We start from the raw sequence: 21,992 nt of genomic DNA on the forward strand, positions 1-21,992 counted from the left end.
AGGGGGAAAAAGTGTAATCCTGTTCCTCAGAAGAATATGAGGAAATTGAAACCTGGTCAGAGGAAGCATAATCCTCATCTTGTCTTGGTCTTTTATCTGGAGGGGGATGGGAACCCCTGATTAGGGTAATCAAATCTTAAGCATCTGTTGGGGCCTTGAACTGTAAACTGATGTACAGTCTTTTTTGTTTTTAATGGAGTTTTAAGCTTAGCATAAGATTTAATGATGAGTGTAGTCGGTCTGAAGACACCTTCTGCAACCGAAGGTGTTTCTACTGCACCGGGATCTCCTTCTGCTCCGGTGTCGGAAGGGCCTAATGAAGATGGCTGCGACGGCCTAGTACACTCCGCTTGAGAATCCACAGCTGTCTGGGGCTCCAATTCTGCGGTCGTCAGGGTCTGAGTAGGCGCCTCACTGAAAACCGGAGAACTGGCGACAGGCCCAGCAGAGGCCTCTGATTCTTGCTTGTTCCTAGGCTGCCTGTCCTTATCCTTGCGTTTTTTATGCATGCTGGTTGTCGGCTGCTCCGACGGCATGATATAATTAAATTTCCTACCAAAGTAATGTCGTGCGAAGTCAAAACGGCATTTGATAGTTCATTTATTAAACCAAGCACAAAACCAACAACCTGTGACGTCGTGGTCTGGGCCTAGGCAAGGAATACAATAAGAATGGAAGTCCTTATGAGGTAGTTGCTTCCCACAAGAAATGCAATTGTTAACTTTTTCTGACATCGGACTGAGGCAAGAAAAGGTTCCCCAATGGGGTACTTAGCTTTATTGAAGACTTCGGACTGAAATTAGATTCGAAAATCTCAGGTGTCGGCCGACCGGTACTTGCGAACTGCTTCTGCTTCGGGCACCGTGTGGCAAGAAAGACTGAAGAAAATGGCGTTGGATGCCTCTTATATATCCCTGGTGCACTGGCGTCAGGGAAGAAGCAACAGCAACCGACGCCGGACCAAGACTTTGGAACTTGGGCCAACTGCGGGACCGCCTGACGGCAGGATAACACAAGTGTGATGACTGCAGCAGGGTAACACAATGAACATCCAGTGGGCTATGGCAGACCAAGTTTGCAGATGACTGCAAGCTGAGCATGGTCATCAATTCCCCAAGTGATGTGGACATCCTCCAACTGGGTCTCACCCAAACAAATGACTGATGCCAGAAACATGGCCTCAAGCTGAATGCCAAAAAATGCATCATATCCTTTGGGAAGAGCGACTTCCCCACATATTATTACATTAATAACAACGTCCTAAGCACACACAATCAGTCATGAAGGATTTGGGCACCCAGGTTGATAGCAACCTGACTTTTGACTACCATGTTGCTTCCATTGTATGGAAAGCTTTCTACATTGCCCACCTCATAAGTAAGGGCATCTCACCCAGGGACAAGGAGGTCATAACATCCCTGTATTCTTCTCTTACAAGGCCAATTATTGAGTACAACGCCCCATTCGGCATGTACCTCACAAAGCACATGCAACAGCTGGAGAGACCACAGAGGTTCCTCACCAGGAGGAGAGGGCCTCAAACATCTACCCTACACAGATATGCTAAAAGCCTTATCCCTCTACTCAGGTTCATACAGACTCCTCAGAGGTGACCTCTGTCTGACATGCAAAGCAATCTCAGACCCTCACCTTGATGGGACTGCTGCATATCTGCAAGTCAAGCTCCTCTCAAGTAAACCGCATGCGCGACCTCAACCCGGTCTGACATCAGGAGGACTTGTTTGTGGGGCAGATTTGTGTCCCAGAGATTCACTCATCTGTGGAATAGACTACCTCTCCACATCAAGCAGAGTAACTCATTATCCCTTTTTAAGCGCAACCTGGATAACTGGATGGGAAACAGAAAATACACAATAAAAAAGAAACTGTTTGGCAGCTGAAGCTAGCAGCTATGTTCCCGCCACGGTTGAACGAAACAGTATCCATAACACCCGTGTTAGTTGAAAGGGCCAGTATTATAACCTAAATTGTTAACTATTTTAAGATGTTTTTAAAATATATTAAAATATGCATATTTATGATTGGAAAGGATTGAAATATATAAATTAATTCATTTTATTTTTTACTGTTCATAAAGTGTTTTATGATGTGTTAGTAAAGGTGTCTTTTTAAATGTTAATGATTAACATATGCTAAATGGAATTTGATTGGTGGTACAATCAATGAGTTAATTTACACATTCGCATAAAAATGGTAGAGGCAATGGTAAGAACTGTATTCTGATGAAGTCTCCTTAGCAGAGATGAAAGTGCTTAATATGTTATTTTTAATTATTTTTGTATGTTAATAAATTTTATTCAGATGTGGATCGGACCGCTTTTATAGTCCTTTTTCTAATCAGTAATATACACTTCATTTGGTTTTATTAGTAAACAGAAAATAAACCCCTGAGATTCCATCTGTGTCCCTGTTGGACAGGGGCGGTGGGTGCTGAATTGTCTAAACATGGGCTAAACTCTTGGCTAGGCTTATAAGAACCTCAGGGCCAACAGTCTAGTAGCTTCCTATTATCCTACTGGGGATTTGATTAATAAAGTCGAACTGTAGACAGTGATAGCAGATGCAAGTTGGTTAGAAGAGATATGGGCCCATTCTGTATTTAAGCACAAAACCATAATGTTGGATCTAATGTTGGTGGACAGCCAATATATTAACTCCTGTATTGTAGTATTGTTACTTGGTGGAACATATAGCATGCCTACACTACTTTTATGGTCATTTATTTTTTAAAGGAAGAGGAGTTTTGAATGTTTAAAAGATGGAACAAGGGGTTATGGAGTTCACGTAAATTATGGACACTCCAAGCATTTCTCGGTGGTCTGTCCAACCTTATGATATGTCCTGGAAGATAGTTCTCTCCTCCTCTTTAAGGACTGGTTTGAGCCACATTTCCAGTAGTCCTAGGACATATGGGGGAGTGTAGCCTGAGCCATGCGGGCATCTGTGCAATTTTCTACCAGGGTTTTGGCAGTTACTATACTGTAGGAGTAAATCTACTTGTTGTAGGAGTGTTGCTGTTGTCACTGTTAGAAAAAAGGTTGGGGGACAGGGGATCTGTGGTGGGTTCATGGCTGGAGGTGAATGTCACTAGATAGTCAGTGGAAATGTAAACAGTTTAACAAGGGTGTGAAGGGCTGAAACTAAACAAAATATAAATCAGGTAAAAAATGGATTTTGGAACTTGCGGTTTAGGCAGTATTGGTGAATGTAGTTATGGGGGAAGAGGGGAGTAGGGATGGGTTGCCGGGCAAGGATATTTTAAGAAAACATTCTGGGAATAGTAGTTAGGACAGTGTGAAAGGGGGGTGAATCTACTGTGTAATGTTGTGTGACAAGACAGGATAGTGGCAGAAGGATTATTGAGTACTGGACAGTTCTGAATGTCATGGTGACAGTGGGGGTGTACAAATAAAGACAAATGGCACAAGTAAGGACAATAGAAAAAGGAACAACTGATTAGCGAGTGCAAGGTGGGGAGAACAGCAGTGTACTGGATTAGCAGAGTGAAGTCCTGGGTGGATACTATGGAAGGAAATAGGAATCAAAGCAGTGTTTTAGGGGATTGGTTGTGACATGGTGACATGATACTACAGTGTGGATCTATAGAAAGTGGGAGGAATTTAAGTTATGACTGCAAAGAAGGAAAAGGAGGAGTGTGACACATTTTAGTACAGAGATGTGTGGTCAAGTCTTACAAATGTAGATAAGGGTAGGAAAACGGCATGGACTCTTCAATAAAGCCAGAAAGGCCTTCCAAAACCAACTGTGAAAAACTGTGGAGTCCCGGAAGAAGATCTAAAGAGACATTTAGTGTTCAATCCTTGTGGATGAGCAAGGAAATTCTGGGTTTCTTTGGGAGTTGCTAAAAAGGTTAGGTGAAACATACAATAAAGACAGAATTGTGAAGTACACAAATTAAACCCTAGAAGTTCCACTCTTCACATAAATGCAGATCCTCATTTTTATGAAATACTGTGGACAACCTACATCCTATCACTGCAGAAAGACTTTCCAGAGCTGTACACAGCTCTACACATCTGGTTTCAAATAACTGTACAGAAAGAAAAGCTTCCAGTTTTCTGCTAATGACGCCTAACCTGTGTTAACTTTTAACTAGCCACTTGTCTGTCAAAGGCTACGAGCGGTTAGTGAGCTACTTCTAAGTGTGATTCACTCAGCATCCATTTGCCTACCATGTGACTGAGTCATGTAAGAAGTGTTCACAGGCAAAGACAGAAAAACGGTCCAAGTGAATCGCAACAAACACACAAATAAATACAAACATTATCTTGACACTACATCCACTTACAAGAAGGTCTGTTGTCTCCATTAGCAGATAACCATACTAGACATGAGTAATTGCCTGCATGTATTAGCAGAAGGTGCCAATGAAGGCCACAGTCAGCCTCACACAGATGTCTGACCAAAGAAAAAGAAAGAGTCAGGCATTACGAACAATACCTGCTAGTTTTAGAAGCTTCAAGCAGATACAAATTAAAAAAAATACTCAATATACACTATCAAATGATTGGCTGCCTTCATTTCCATTTCCATCAAAAATTACATAAAATTTACAATGAATCAGAGGTCATTATACATCTCCAGTACTCTGCAAACGAGACCAAGAAAATCATTAGCACCACCAAGCTTTTACAAAGGACACATGTAAAATTGCAGCACACTCTCAACACTATACTTAATACACAAGACACAGGTAAAATATCACACCCTGCTGCTCTACCAAGTAAGGAATATGCAAACCATTAAAGTCTAACTAGGGCAGGTGTCAGACAGCTATAGTACTGGTGAAATACAAGCCTGTTTAAAAATGACAACGGTGCTTTGCTTGGCAGGTACCATGACATATACAACATGCAATCTATTTTCATTCTCTGGTTTTCAAAAACTATCACAGAACAAATTCACTTAAGTTAAAAAAATAAAATAATAAAATAGCATTTTTTTGTACCTGTATATCCTTGGTTAGTTACGGTGGCTACTGAAGCACTAATACTGCTGTTTATGCTGACTGGAGTTGAAGACACAGCAGCTGAAACGGACTGAGAACCTGAGTGATACGCCAAAGGTCCTTGTTGAGGCCGCAGTGACTGAGTTACAGAAGGAACTGCTGTGGGCAACATGCCTGTGGGAAGCTGCCCTGCAGCAGATTGTGCAGGAGAGGAAAACATCTGTCCATACTGGCTGACAGGAACAGACGAAAGGGGAACAGGGTGGGTATCCCCCAAACTAGCAGATGGTACATACTGCCCAGGTTGAGAAGGCAATCCTTGAACAGATCCAGGTGTAGTAGCATAGTAGGAGGTATTGCTGCCATAACTTCCACCAACTGGCTGATAACTGGATGGTAGAGAAGTACCAGTCTGATACAAAGGATGCACACCGACAGTTCCTGGGTTAGAACCTAAATATGTGGCCATGGGCTCTGGTTGTAGAGGTGTCCTGACATATGCCTGGGGAGGACCTTGATAAAGACCCATGGAAGTAGGCCCTACATTGGGTTGGGGTTGTCTGATGTCTCCAGCTGTCATTTGCAAACCACCTTGGTAGTAATTTGTACCGTACTGATTCTTGGATGGAGGAGCTCCACTGTAGGGTGCCTGAGAGTGACGTATTGGATGAACAGTAAAATTCTGTGAAGGCCCAAAGCCCGATGCCAGCTGCATTTTATTCGGTGCTGGTCCTAGAAAGAAAGACAAAAAAATCTTTAAAACAACAGCCTGTACAAAGATGTTTTCCCCACCACTATGATGTTTTTTAATATTTACTCACCTAAACTCAAGTGTAAAAAATTAAAACTGGCATTACTTATACTTGCTAAAACGTTACAAATGTATAGCATATACAAAATTACCTGAGAAACACTAAGGAGATAATCCATCTTACCATTTTCTAGGCAACAATCATTTACACATGCAGTTTGCCCATCACAACATTTGGAAGCTCATTTAAAATGCAAGAGTTTAAAAGCAATACTAACTATACCCAAACAGCTTACAAAAGTACACGTGAGGTAGTGCCATAAAATAAAAACTGGACAGACCACTGTAAAGGTAAATCATTAAGGCTTACCTAACCAAAGTCATATACTCACTCTAAAGTAAGCAGAGTATAATACAGTAAATACCATACTGTGACAATTTCAGTAACACCCTGTATCTGAGAGCCTTTGGATAAAGAAATGATGACAGTCCCTATTAGGGTTCTCAGTGGAAGGCCTCAACTAAAGCCCTACAAGTCAGGATAACTGTAGGCATGAATCCCAAAATTAAGTACTGCAACATCGAACACCATAAGACAATAGATGGCCAAATCATGATTTAAAGAACCACCTGACAACTGTGATACATAACCCATGTCCCTCTGGCAGCAAAGAATGCGTTACTCTCAGAGAAGTATACATAAAGAGAAAATGGAAACAATTTCCAAACTTGTTCACTGAATGAGATTCTACATCAGGGGATGAACAACAAGATTCAACACAGTAGGGACTTTTTATATAGAGCTATTGCTGAAGCCAATTCGCACTTTTATTCTTATAGACCATCTTAAGAACACTAGCTTCCAGTCGTATATGTTTTGCAATGTTACAACATGATCCATTCTCTCTGCAATTATTATACACAATATATATTGGACTTGGACATTAGGTCGCAACAGTGGCTGGCTGACCTCTGTTTCAATCTAGCACAATTGACTGACATTGCAGATGGTTGACAGCTGCACTGAAATCAACAATCGTCAGGTAGGGAAATATTCTCTTTTCCCTGGGGACTGTGCAATCTCGGAGTCAGCACATATATTTTAGTGGGTGTGTGGGGGGCTTATTCCCTGCAAAAAAAAAAAAAAAGGTCTTTTTTTTTTGTGTTGGCATGCAGCAAGGATTTGCCTCGCGCATGTGTAGCTGCTTGCCAATATTTGTATTGTCGACCTTTGGTTGACAAATCAAGCATGCTGATCATAAAAGTAAATTGGTATAGCTCTCAAATACACACAGCTTTAAATGCTAGTAAGTTAGCTACAAGTTACATCACACTGAGCAGGCTTTCAAGAGTGCTTCATTTGAGCAAAGGCCATTTAGAGATTAAAGTGCTTCTACAGAGTCAAATCTTTTTTGCCATCATGACACTACACAAACTAAAAGCGCAATACAAACTTGTAAACCTATATGCTACACTTATAAAATCAATGATGTACACCTACATATTACCAAAAGATTATGAAAATGTATTACCCTATAAAGGTGAAACAAAAATATTAAACATGTAGCAAGCATGTAATCTTAAAAATAAAAACTTTAATATTTAACTATCAAAACACAAATACTTGCTTTCCTTATAGGAGCACTAACTTTTCTTTCCGTGACTTGCCCCTACACCACAACTTCTGTAGCAGAAGCACAGCTAACCAAGTTAAAGATAACCTAACTGTTCAATGGACTAAAACACTGTGCATATAAAAGACGGCTGGGAATTTCAAGGCAGGAGAGAGTCTTGTGACCAACCATTAGGCTGTACCCCCCTACTTTAGCAGGGCTAGGCCAGAGAAGCCTGGGGTAAATTTGTGAGTGCCCATCCAATCATTTAGATTCCATCTGAAGGAGGACTGTGCCTCACACTGTTTAAGCTGCAGAAGCAGACTGTTACAGACGACAGGGAGGTTCCCTGTGACAAATAAAATGCGATGAAGACAGACGTTCTTCTGTTGGTGAAGATTCAGGTCCCTGGTTCTAGTATTCATGAAACTAATATACTTACAGACATACAAAAGAGACAACACAACTGCGTCTGTAATGGCACAGAAAGCAATGCACAGACCCTCCAGAGTCCTATAAAGATACCGAATCAAGGAACAGTGCTCCCAGCCTCTTTTGGGAGACTGGGGTGTTTAAGCCCATGCTCTTCTTGGTTAAAAACCTCTGGGATCTTTCCAGCTGTTTTGATGCGTTGTGAAATGCATCTAAAAGGAAGCACTATAAAATCAATAAATGGACTAATCAATGCAAAATATACGAGAACAATAACCTCTTTAAATCTGAATGATATTCCATTGGCAACTAGGTGTGCCAAGCAGAACAATTTTCAGGATTACTGCTGTCATGAAAAGAGAAAGGCAATCAACCCATGATCCAAGTCCCTAACAACATTTTTATTTTGAAGTGGGGTACTGCCCATGATGCAAGCTGAGGGGAGGTCATCTACCAAATGTGAAAATAATATACTTTGTTGCAAACAATTTGCGCCCATTTTCATTGCACCAGTTGTGTGCGCATGTATACACGTTCTCACTGACGGATTTCAGTATCGGGGAGACTACACAAGAGCTCCCAGTTTGCAGTTGCCATACTTTTCTGATCTCCAGAGTGAAAACTAAATGTCAAATAGGTGGTGTCCCAACACTGCACCCTGGGAGACACTACTACTCATACTGTGGGGGGTTATCTTTTAGACAGTTTGTCCCACTTTCCACACATGGATCTACTTTAAGGTGTTAAGCTTACACTGCCATCAAGAAGTATGGTGCTTAATGTGTAAGCGCGGTCAAGATGGAGAATGTGGACTGCATGACCACTGACAAAAGCCAGTGTAACCCTTGCAAGGAAGTTAACCAAACTCATTACGAAGGCTCTTCCCTTAAAATCGAGCCAACCTGTTGTGGGTCAAGTCTAATGACAGACATTTTTGTTACAGTTTACAAAAAGTCAATTATTATGCATTCCATAGGTTTGCAGAGGACATGTTTCAGGTTGACGGGTATAATTCCAGGGGTTGGTGGTGGAGCCTCCCTTGTGGAGTGGGACTACTACTGTGGTGTGACAAAACCTGTAGCTAAACTTAAGATTAAGAGTTTCAGGAGTGGCTCTAAGTAAGGCACGCACAGTACAGTTTATTAAACAGCCTGGTTTATTGACAGGCCCCACTGAACTATTATTTTTGGTCTTAGAGAAAACACCTTCAGCACATGTTCCTTTATGATAACAAGGAGTTTAAGGGATTTGCTAGTATACTGGCAATATTTGTTGTGTCCAAATAAGAGGTACCATTTTAAGTTCAGAGCAATGTTCAGCGTTATTCCTTAGCTTCCTAAGGTAGCCGACATATTTATGATGGTCCTTAACTTCAGATACTACCCTACATTCTTGGGCTGCGTTTGCACACCTAGTACTAAAGATTTTGGTAACATTTCCAATAATGGTTTTAGTAATATTTCTGATAATATCTTGATAGAAGGGTTATTGCACCTGCTGCAATTTGTGTTTCCTTTTATTGCAAAGTTTACTTACAATGGAGGACAGCAAATAATGTTTGCTTTTGAATTTCCCATTATATTTTGTTCTGACTGGGATTGTTCGAACTATAGATTTACTTAAAAGTGATACAGAACTTTTTCGCAAAGCTACCTCCTCTGTCATAATCAGATATTTTGCGTCCAAAAGTGAACTTTTAAGCCTCATTCTAAAATGAGGTTACTACATTTGAAATCCTTAAATTCAGGCATATTACACGCAGGGGCTTTAGAAATTCTGAAGATGAAAGTTATTGGTTTATGGTCCGACTTATCCAGGGAAGGCGGTACCATGGGAATACTGCATGACAAGGCTATATTTCCAAGGACCAGATCGAGAACATCATGCCCTCTTCTAGGTTTAACTAGCTGATCCAGAACTTCCAAGAATACCCTATACTGGTGGTACAAGTGCTCCACAGTTTACTAAGGGTAACTGGAGTCTCCCAATATAAAATGCAGTTCTTGTTTACATGGACTTTTGTATACATTTAGGAATCTTACATTTTTATCAAGGGAGATAGTGGGTGATCTGCAACAGGATACAAGCTTGGAGTTTATCCTATTTAGGGTGATCTTGAGTTATAAGCTCAGTTTGTGAGTCTCTAGGAATATGTCTAGAGGTGATACAGTCCTTATCAAATATGGAGACACCACCAGAGTTGGCACTGGGCCTGAAGGCATGGCAGGCACAAAAAACAGGTTTGGAGGGAGTACTTTCTTTACATTTAAAACCATGTTGCAGTAATTATACACATCCGGATGTGTTCTAAATGCATAAGAGCCTTGAAATCAGGCAATTTGCTACCGAAACTTTTGGCAATGAGAAGCCATCTTAACAGGATTCAGTTTGAGGTTTTGACTTTGTTAGGCTGGAAAGTCCATTATATGAACTCTGCTTAAAAAAGGTACTATGGTGGTGGCAAATGCTTTAACCAGCATGCAGAAGCCTTGAAAAGAAAGATGCAGGCCATCTCCAGCAAAGAGAGTTGGACTGTAAGCGTCTCATCACAGGACGACGCATACAGGATTGCCCTTGGAAAGAGACTGCTTAACCACTTTGTGGGAGTAAATGACTTGGGCAGCAAAACCCTGAGGAATATGCAAAGACAAAGATCACCAAATCATAGTCATATCTGTAAGGTGACAAGGGTCTTAGCCCATATTCCACTTGGTTTTCAAATTATGTGAGTGTCATAACTTTATGGAACATTAAAAAAGGAAACCTCAGTACAAAAAATTGTGTATCTTGTGTATCATGGATTGGAAATCAAACGTTACCTTCATTTGAAAAGGCAGACAATTGGCTTAAAAAAATCTGAATCAGTACACTTAGAGCGACTATTATTTTTGATCACATATGTGTAATTTATATACTTGTCAGATATGCTTTTTTTAATCAATAAGCCAACCAACAGATACTGGTATAATCTTCCGACAATATTACATATACAAATGAGATCCAAAGAGGTACCACAGCAAACCCTTATCACTTATATCAGCAATTAAACTTTGAAATTTTATTACCAGCTAAATTTTAAATGTAAAAATAAACACCAGAGTCTGAAGAAGTCTTATTAGGATGAAAGTGTGCACTGCTTAATGTGTTTTGGGTCATTAAATTTGTTGTTTGATTACAGTCCGGTGTTTATTTGTTCCTTTTTTGAAGTGTTTCTGTCTTTTTGTAAATTTTAAGTTTCAAAGAGTTTTCACTATCCTGGTACAGGGGTTCCAGTGAACTTCTAGGATTCTGTAATAGGCCACTTATTACTCCAGTTCTCTTTTTTAATGCAGCACTAATAGTATGGGTAAATCAGGTAGTTTTACAACTGAAGTTTTCTGTGCAGAAGAGTTATAAAATCAACTTACTATTTGGCTAACATGAAATGTACCCACTTTGGAACTGGCAATAAAAACCTTGTGCGAGAATGTACTTTCAGATCAAGTTGCTTTACAATTACAAGACTGCATTTGATGCAGGACACATTTTTCAGTATTTTGGTCCAGAAAATCTAATCCTACTGCAGTTCTGCTGACTTAATTATCAGGCATCAAGACTTTAGCCTCCGAAAGTTTTCCAAAGCCCCTTCACTATGCAGTGTTACCATGAAAGCAAGTGTCCGGCACCTAGGAAGCAACCATGCCACAAGAGCTTTGCAAGAAATCCTTCCAACACCACTTTTCCATCTTAAAAGAACCATCAGATGGATCCTATCCAAATGAAGCAGTTTGTCCTCCTTTCAGCTCTTTTTAATCCAGCTATTTTCTGCACTATGATTTCAGCCACCCAAATCTCACATTTCTGTTACATTACCATATCCCAACTACAATATCTTTCACATACACACAGAAGTACCAGCTCAAAACTTTTACTTGCTTACCACTCAGCTGAAGCTCACACCTGTGCAGCACTCAAAGAAGCAATAAATTTTGCAAAACACCAAAACCTTCAACAGCTGGGTATTCAGCAACTTTTACAGAGTTTTATGAGTTACAAACTGAAAAAGCTTACACTTCCATCATTCACTACAGCAGGACTTTCATAGCTTAAGATCTTCACATCATAGCTCTCAACCTTCCATCTCCAAAATGAGGAAGACTAGCCCTCAATGTGGAACAAATGGGCAAAATGTGGAACACTTGCTAATGGCTTACTAACAACTTCAACTAGGAAGGCCATAGGATGGTTAAAATATGCTGGGTTTACTTATAAAGAAGATCTTTTTAATGAATTAATATGATTCATTTCTATTTACCATGGATGTGTGACAGCATCTTTCAATGTGGAACTTTGAGGAACAAACTTTTTAAGACCCCCAAATGAGGTGAGTTCCTCGTAATGAGGTACACTTGAGAAGTATGCTTCACATCCAAGGTTTATACAGCTTCTGTCAAGAAAGTAAACTTCAATCAACCCTGTGTACCTCTTCACATTGGGGGGGGGGGGGGGCAGATGGCAGCAGGGGCAAAATACAGAGAGACAGAACTATGCACTCTGTGAACCCAACATATCAGTTGCCAGACTGTCCCTGGGAAACAGCATAAGGTAAAGGCTTTACTTTCTACTGTGAAGACAGATCAACCTGCAGATATATTAGTCACCTGTACCCACTTTCACTGAACACAGTTTTCGCCACATGGACGCAAAGTGATGACCATTTTGACTTGGCACATATCCAGCTAACTTACTGTTGTGCTGCCCACTGAAAATCATACAGTCACAACTGCAATCCTCAGTACAGTGGAAAAGAAACAAGTGCAAAGTTAAAATACCTAAATGTGGGCACCCCCCTCACATCAAGTTTAAATGTCTCCAACATGCTAGTCATTCCTTTTTGTTTCTGTATAAAGACATCAGAAAAAAAGAGACAAATACTCTCTATTCTCCTCAAAATATAACAAAACTGTCAAAGCATCATCCTTTTACACTTACTCGCTCATGAAACAACTTAAAAACCCATACTAAATAGGTGCGTGTGTGTGTACACAAAATGCACCAAGGAATACCACTCTACAAAATCAGACGTGTGGTCTTAATTAATGGACAGACACACTGGAGAGCGAGAAAAAAAAAAAAAAAAAAGATACAAACCAAGTTTCACCTTTCAAAAAGGCCTCGTCAGTGTAATGTATATATATACATGGATGGATCTGTGTACTATAATGTATGTATGCATAAATATGACTACATACAAAAGGGTCTTTCATTCCAAACAGGCTGCACAGTGACAGAGTGAATGACTGAAATGTCATAGAGGGTTCTGTCCTCCAAAATGTTACGATTTTGTATGAACGGAACATCAAATGCATGCACGTAAGAAACATGGGTGTTGGAAACTAATGCAGAAACTTGTCTTACAAAGATTCATGCATTTGGGGTACGAGTGTGTTAATGTGCAGGCAGGTTAGGGTTAGAGTAAGAGTTAATTAAGGGGGATAACTTAGGGTAATACGTGTGCCCGAGCTGTGTTGTGTTATGTTAATGTTATGACAAGGGTTTTTCTACAGTGCAATGTTATCCCCCCCCCAGCACCACCTTACTAATTCATGCTAACCCTGCACCTTACCTTGGGCAAAAACTTCTGCTGATCAGATCAGATTATAAACGGGAACAGTTTCCTTTTGTAATCTATAGCCCCTTGTGATATTTTGTTTTGTTTTAGGTTGACTTTGAAAATGTCGACTCAGATTACTAGTGTGTCAATGCATTTCATAAATTAACATGTACAAGTGCGTATTATAAAGAAGCATATTGGTATTCCAAGATGATCACTTTTAATGCAAAAAGGCTAACTTCAAAATAAACTCTGAATTCTCTTTTTTTTCTGGAGACAGAAGAGTATGATGTGCCTTGCTTTTATGGAGCCAAAAGCACTCCTTTTGTGAAGTCAGCATCTTTTGAATTAAGAGAATGTCTTGGAACACAACTTTTTCTGGCTAACACAAGCTTCAGTTGTTTGTGTATGTGATGATTGTTGAACATAAACAAACATATGTGCACTACATATATGTACACAAATAGTGGATACAGATAAATATAAGGATTGCTTTCAAACTGACCGTTTCACCTAAACTTAAGAGTATAATAAAGTGATCCAACAATACCACCACTCTAAAGGAAAGCTTATAATTTTTGGATCACTAATGTCAATTTTCTTGTCTATTAAGAATTAATGCAGTTCAGTTAGTTTGTGTCTTTCGGCTTTTCCCAGTCAGGGATCGCCACAAAGGAACTCCGGTCCGCTAATGATTGGCAGTAGATTTTTATGTGCCGAGTTGCCAGCCCTGACGCACAACCTTCAACAAATGTACGCCCATTCACACATGTCTCCACACAGAAGACGCTCTAGCTGAGAATCGAACAGGACAACGTCTTACTGTGAAGCGACAATGCTACCGCAGCACCACCACCGCGCTAATGCAGTTCAGTTAGTAATTAAAATAAATAAATAAAAGTGAAACAAAATTAATTCACAATTACTTGTGTTTATGTAGTGTATTTACAGCAAATGAGAGTGTGCATGCCCATAATACGCAAACAGAAATGTCAAAGAAGAATGGCTATCTTGACATTTTGCTTCAGTGCAATAAACATGAGTTATAATGCTTAAAATGTAAAGTTTCTTCATGGCACCACTTTGCTGGTTACTGTGCAATATGCAGCTCAGAAATCTGTTTAGTACATGGCCATCGCCTACTAAAGCTGAACTCGTACATCTCCGTAGAAATTTGCATATCCATGGTACTGTAATGGAAAAAGTGACATATCAGTTCACTAAACAGTCTTGTCATTATATGCCCTTGGCCATGAAGTGTTTGGCTAAGCTAAGCCATGATTTTCTTTTTCCTGGATTTGTTTTTTTGTTCGTGGTAAATTGCCTCAGTTCATGACTTTCTGTAGCCAACGGATTCCGTGACACACATCACAGTGACAAGGTTCATGACAAGACTGCAAAATGCTGACACCAGCTGCCATCTAGCTTATATGCACAGAAATAGTACTACTGATTTTGAGAATTGGTCACGCAACTGTACATTGTGCTAAAACCAAGAAATGCAGAGGTAACGAACTATACCACAGAGGTTAAACTTCAACTCATCTTGCACACAAATCACAACTGATATTGCCAGGTTATACTACATGTACCACATAAAAAGGTAAAACTGATAGATTAATTTCTTGCTGTGAGAGACATGAAACTAACTACAATTCTATTTAAAACTTAACAGGAAACTTGTTTTGTAAAAACTTGCAAGGTGAACAGTAAATGGGCAATATCAGACACTGCAGAGACAATGAATCCCTCTGTTACAGCATCAAAATACCTCCCACACTTTGATAACATGCTTGGGCTGTTCCATCAAATTGAATCTACTTTTTTTTTTTTCTTTGACAATAATTTAAGCTTGCGAACTCCATCTCCAGACTTTGTCCTCATTTTCCTTCACTTCCTACATATTTTGCTCCCACTGTCATCCCTCTCACAAGTCTTCTATTTCATCTTTAATCTGTCCATACATATCTGGTACTAGGACTCCCAACTTTCATCTTTACCCCCTCCCCTTCTTCCTTCAAATTTATCACTCAATACCCATTCCCTTCGTTTTCTTTTCCAACTTCTTTCAAAACAAAAATTACTCATTCTCAGAACGTCTTCATTCCACAGCAGCCTCCTGTCTGCAAACACAATGAACCGCTAACAAATTTCATTTGTTAACTGTTCACAATTTGAACAAACTATGCAATATTTCTAGATCCTGCCAATACTCATATGTCAAGAGACTTCACATTTTCTAAGCCATCTGTTTTGTCTTGTACATACTCTTATAAGCACCACAGCAAAATCACTGGGGGTCGCACTGGCTACCTGTGAAATGTGATTACTATCTACTTGCCTCTCAACTAAACTTATCAGGAATGACACCTTCCCCTCCCACACTAGCCTCCCCACTATTCAGTGATGCACCAACATACAACCTTAGCAATCTTAACCGCTTGTGTCCTCTTCTCCAAACTGCGCTTTACTACACAGACCACGCTTTCAAAGTCCTGGGTCCCAGACTGTGCAAACTGCCCCCTCCTTAAAAGTAATTCTTCTTACCCCATTTTCCAATAAGAAATAACGGCATATTTCAAGACTCCATTGGAAATAATGGCATATTTCAAGACTGGGACTCTCAGTCTACTTAACCTCTTCATCTCCTTTTCCCCCACATACCTTGCTCTGACTATTTTTGATTGCAATTCTTTACTGTGCCAACTGATTTCCGCTCTGTATATAATGCACGTATATACTGTGCTTTGTCAGTCACTTTGTATATAGCGTCATTTACCCATCGCCTTTATGCCCTCAAGGCAAGGATATTTGCTTTGTATATAATGTGTGTATATTGTGCACGCACACGTCATTCATCTTTGATATTTACTTTGTATATGTGTATATATATTGTGCACACACACACACACACACACACACACACACACACACAATTCATCTATTGCGTTTATCCCAGGCTGAGACAGAAAAAGGTCTAATGTGATCACTGCTCTACCCCAGTTAAATTCAAAACAAAACTTTCGTGCATATCCTAGAGATTGCCAATCACTGGAAAGCCTGAAAATTGCTTCTTAAGAGAGAGTCAGCATGGGGTCAATAATACTGCTTTGCTCCTACAGAAAGAGCAGAAGGCTCCTGATAAGGTGGTCTGTATGGGCCTTTCAGAGTGGTTTGGTTGCAGTTTTGGTGAGAACCTCTTCAAGGCATTTGTGCAGCTTGGCTCCATGATAAATCAAATCCCTACAGGTCCTTCACAGGGTATCTACTAAGAAGACAATAGCAAGTGTACTGAATGCATAGACATCTTGGTGATTACTACTACTCAGGAAGCAGCTTGGGATTAATGCTGCTCTTTTGCTTGTGGTGAGAGAAGCAAAGGCTCACTGATTCTTATCTGGATGCAGCTGTTCACAGACCAGCAACATTTCCGCTACCAGACAGACAGCACTTACCAGTAATCAACTCCAAACCTTATAAGTGCTACTCCTCTCTTCAGCCCACAAGAGAAATCACCTGAAACAATGGATTTGTACTTTCCGTCTCTACAGCCAGCTTGGTTGACACAGACATCCTGAGACAATGTAGCATCCTATTATTTATAGGAACTGACAGTGTACGAGATGTAGTTATATGCTCTCGCACAAACTCAACCATTTTGCCAGTACCAACCACCACCACACTAAAGAAAAAAAAAAGAATCGATCATACACAGCTCAGACTAAATACACAGACCTATATGCTTCACAGGCTCTTAAAAGCAACCTAACTAAACTTAAGGAACATGTATGCATATACCCTCAGCAACCTCACAAAATACAGAAGGCAGCACCTAACATGAAACATACATCCAAAAGTCACAGGGACTCCTTTTAAAAGCCCACATGGCAAAACTCCACATATTCCAATACCCCAGTCACCGGCGACTCCACTGGGAGACGCAATGATGCACCACTAACCAGGCCATAAAAGGACAGGGTCATTTGTATGGAAAATACAAGGCTAAAAAATGCCATGGGAATGTAAGACTAGGTGTCTTAGGACCCTCCCGGATCAACAGCCTAGTAAATACCCACAAACTTCTATTCAGTAAATTATGTAAATTCACCAGGCGTTTGCCACAGCAAACTTTAAATTTTAGACACAAACACATCAATATTATCCAAGATACCATGTGTGTGTAATTATACCCTAAAAATTGCTAGAAAGACCCAGTGAAGCTAGAATCTTCACTGTGCAATACTTTAAACCTCCCATAGTACACTTTCATGGGATATATGCAAATGACCCTTTCAGGACATACCTATGTTTCAGTTACGTGGCTTCTGAATGCTCATGACTAAGTCCTTATGGGTACATTCCAGCCAAACCTCACTAACTGTGGACATGCACGTTTTCAGCCTTTTTTATGACCTCATCAATATAGAGTGCATTATTTTTTTTTATATTAGTATACATTTAACTGGCAAACCAAAATCACTTCCATCAAAACTATAATCATAATAGACAAAGTGCATTGTACAAAAGTTAATCAGCGCTGCAACTTCCATTAAACACAAACACACACACACCCCTTTGCAATGGGACAAGCTCCTTGCACCCCCACAACAACTATTTCTGCCCTCACTACCTGCGGATCATCTCTTAACTGTCCAATAAAGCCTTTTGCTCCCCATCAGTAAGATAAAAATTGGTCATAAAATGGGCTTACCTTCACTTCTCTAAGGGGCATTCCCTCCAAACAGCCATGCCACAGGGAAGCAGGAGCCAATGTTTCCACATGGTCTCCACCAGTGAAACTGCACCGACTCAATGTATCCCTGAATGCATTCAACCCTCCCCACCCCATCCCAACAGAGACAGGCAAGTAGGTGGACTCCTACCATCCTCCCCCTCACTACCAGGTTCCTCTAGTGCTGGGGCTGCAATAAGGGCACAGTCCCACAAGTTTACATACTGAATCAGAGACCTGAACAACAGTGAAAGAAAAAAAGAAATTTCAACCCCCACTAATTGTTGTCCACATAATCAGATACAGAGATTCCATGCAAACAGAACATCCAACCACATACTTCCACACAATCACTTCTTCTCACACACAAATACACATTTCTATACAATCACTCCACCTACTTAACACTCAAAATATATATATACAGTTACCAATCTAACAAAATTACTCACATATTTCAACAAACAAATGAGGTCTTAAACAATAATTAGAGGAAAAGGGAACTATAAGCGTCCAAATCCCACACTAAATCTTTCCCAGGCTACACAGCCATCAGACTCCTCCTCTTTACTCAGTGATGTGCAGCTAGGGACACTTTTCCATGACCTTACAAGTTTGTGCCAAGGCAAAGCAAGAAAAGGAAATGCAAGATAGATAACATAATACATCTTATGTAGACAGACTACTCATCTAACAGAACAAGGTCAGGGAATAAAGGGAGGGTATGGTGATGAAGATGGAACTGTCAGCCCAGGTCTACTGTTACATTAAGTATGTAACTTGGTGTACACACTCCTGTTAAAATGTCAGGTTTTTGTGATATAAAAAATGAGACCACAATAAATCATTTCAAAACTTTTCCCACCTTTAATGCGACTTATAACCTGTACAACTCAATTGAAAACCAATCAAATCTGTTAGGGGAAAAAATATAAAAAATAAAAAAACGTACAATAAGCTGGTTGCACAACTGTGCACAGCCTTAAACTAATACTTTGTTGAAGCAGATTTAAGAACAGCATTCAGCCTTCTTGGGTACATACCTGCCAATTAGAGAGACTCTGATGACCCCAAATAAAGTTCAGCTGCCCTAGTAGGATTTTCCTGAATTTACTCAGCTGCCTGCTACAGCAAAAGCCATGGTTCACAGACAGCTTACAAAGCAGCAAAGGGATCTCATTGTTGAAAGGCATCACTTAGGAGAAGGGTAGAAAAAAAATTTCCACAGCATTGGATATACCATGGAACACAGTGAAGACAGTCATCAAAAAGTGGAGAAAATATGGGACAACAGCAATGTTGCAAAGAAATGGAGAGCCCTCCAAAACTGATGAAAAGACGAGATGAAAACTGATCAGGGATGCTGCCAAGATACCTACAGCAACACTGAAGGAGTTGCAGGAATTTCTGGCAAATACTGGTTGTGTACTACATGTGACAACAATCTCTGGTATTCTCCATATGTCTGGTCTATGGGGTAGGGTTGCAAGATGGAAGCCTTTTTTTTTTTACACAGAAAAGCATCCAGGCGTGGCTAAAATTTGCAAAACAATACATCAAGTCTCCCAAAAAGAACGTGGAAAAATGTGTTCTGGTCTAATGAGACCAAGGTTGAATTTTCTGGCCATAATTCCAAAACGTACATTTGTGCAAAATCACTTCACATCACCAAAAGAACACCATCCCCACGGCAAAGCATGGTGGTGGTAGTATCATGCTTTGGAGTTGGTTTTCTTCAGCTGGAACTGGGGCTTAGTCAAGGTGGAGGGAATTATGAACAGTTCCAAATACCAGTGACTTTTGGCCCAAAACCTTCACAGGTCTGCTAGAACATTGAAGAGGAATTTCACCTTTCAACATGACAAAGCATACATCCAAATCAATGAAAGAATAGCTTCACCAGAAGAAAACTAAAGTTTTGGAATGACCCACCCAGAGCCCAGACCTAAATCCAATAGGAAATCTGTGGGGTGACCTGAAGAGGGCTATGCACAAGAGATGCCCTCGCAATCTTTTGGACCACTTTTAAGAGTGGGCAAATATTGCCAAGTCAAGATGTGCCACATAGATAGACTCCTACCCAAGAAGGCTGAATGTTGTAATTAAATCAAAAGGTGCTTCAACAAAGTATTAGTTTAAGGGTGTGTACACTTATGCAACCAGCTTACTGTACTTTTTTTTTTTGTTATTTTTTTCCACTAACAGATTTGCTTGTTTTTCAACAGACTTGTACAGGTTTGTAGGTCACATTAAAGGTGGGAAAAGTTTTGAAATGATTTACTGTGGTCTCTTTTTACCTCACAATAACCTGGCATTTTAACAGGGGTGTGTACACTTTTTTTTTTTTTATATCCGCTCTACATCTGTGACTAGGAGTTCCATCCTCCGCACTTCAGGATAGATTCCAAGTTTTGATCCTACGGGATGGATGCTCAAAGGACCATGTCCCCAACTCCCTAACAAATGGAGACTTGAAGAAAAATTCCACCAGAAAACGTCCATGCTAAACACAAAACAAGAGTGCAAAATCCTGTTTACATAAACAAGTAAATGGTATCCCAGGAAGAAACACTGGAAACCACAAGAAATAACTAGTGTTGGAAAGAAAAGTACAGTTGTGTACACTTACCATAAATGTATATATTAGAGTGCATTCACTGTTGCAGTCCTAACCAATGGGTTACCCGGCTCCCGGTAGCCCTCGATCAGCCAGAACACCAAAGTTAAGTAAAAATTATGTCGGCTGTCTGGTTGTAAAGGACGTCTGATACAAAAGGAGGCAGCCAATGTCACTTCCTCAGTCTTTCTTGCCATAACAGTCCGAAGCCCCCAGAAAAAGTACAGTTTTATACCTACCATAAATGTAGATGTTAGAGTGCTAATACAGCTGCAGTCATAACAGATGGGTTCTCCTGCCGTCAGGCGGGTCCTCGGTCGGCCGAATTCCAAAGTCTAGGTCCGGCGTCTGTTGTCGTCGCTTCTTCCCTGACGTCAGTGCAACAGGGGTATAAAGGAACCAGCCGACACCATTTTCTTCCGTTTTTCTTGCCCCAGATAGGCACAAAACTGTACTATGTTCATCGTGCATACAGCTGCAGTCATAACAGATGGGTAGAATCCCAAAGCTAAGAAAGGGGTGAGGCACTAGGTGGAACTAGGAGGAGCCAGGATGCCCTGCAAGACTGCAGTGGCAAAGCCTGCTCTAGTTTTGGAGTATAATGGTAGGTGTATGCACAGAACTCCAAGTGGCTGCTTCCAAAATATCTTTGGTAGGAACTCCTCTGAGGAAAGCTGCAGAGGTAGCTGTGGCCCTTGTGGAGTGAGATCTGATGCCTGTAGGTACAGTTTTGCCATGAAAAGAATAGCAAAAGCGTATGCAGTGGGCTATCCATTTTGAGATTGTCTGTTTGGAAATTAGCTTTCCTTGAGCTCCTACAGCATAGGACACAAAGAGCTGTTCTGATTTTCTGAAAGGCTTTGTTCTGTCCAAATAATAACGCAGTTGTCTGTGGATGTCCAAGGAATGTAGTAATCTCTCACCTTGTTTTGAGGATTAGGATAAAAGGTAGGCAAGTGTATGGCCTGATTCAATGCTACCCTGGATACCACTTTAGGCATAAAGGACGGGTTGGATCGTAAGGAAACTCTGTCCTGATGGAAGATAAAAGGCTGCACAGCCATGAGAGCTTGTAGTTCTGAAACTCTACGAGCTGAGGTAAATCGCCAGAAGGAAAGCGGTTTTCCAGGACAAATACTGCAAATCTGATGAGGCAGCTGGCTCAAAAGGGAGGCAAGGTCAGTTTTTCCAGAATGAGATTGAGATCCCAAGCAGGTATTGGTTGTTTCCTTGGGGGTCTTAGATTCTTAGCCCCTCTGAGGAA

General features: G+C 40.5%; 1 protein-coding gene across 5 annotated transcripts in view; it reads right to left on the minus strand.

Annotated features, from left to right (window-relative positions):
- Positions 1-21,992, minus strand: part of LOC122793381 (protein transport protein Sec24B-like) — a 2,932,722-nt gene that overhangs the window by 2,840,725 nt on the left and 70,005 nt on the right. For all 5 annotated transcript variants that reach the window (XM_044061340.1, XM_044061338.1, XM_044061337.1 and 2 more), the window contains exon 2: positions 4,991-5,722. In XM_044061340.1, the coding sequence (XP_043917275.1) occupies positions 4,991-5,705 (715 nt within the window). In that variant the 5' untranslated portion in view covers positions 5,706-5,722. The remainder of the gene's footprint in view (positions 1-4,990; positions 5,723-21,992) is intronic.

This window comes from Protopterus annectens, chromosome 2.part0, assembly GCF_019279795.1.
Source record: "Protopterus annectens isolate FY-2018-M chromosome 2.part0, PAN1.0, whole genome shotgun sequence".
Lineage (NCBI taxonomy): Eukaryota > Metazoa > Chordata > Ceratodontiformes > Protopteridae > Protopterus > Protopterus annectens.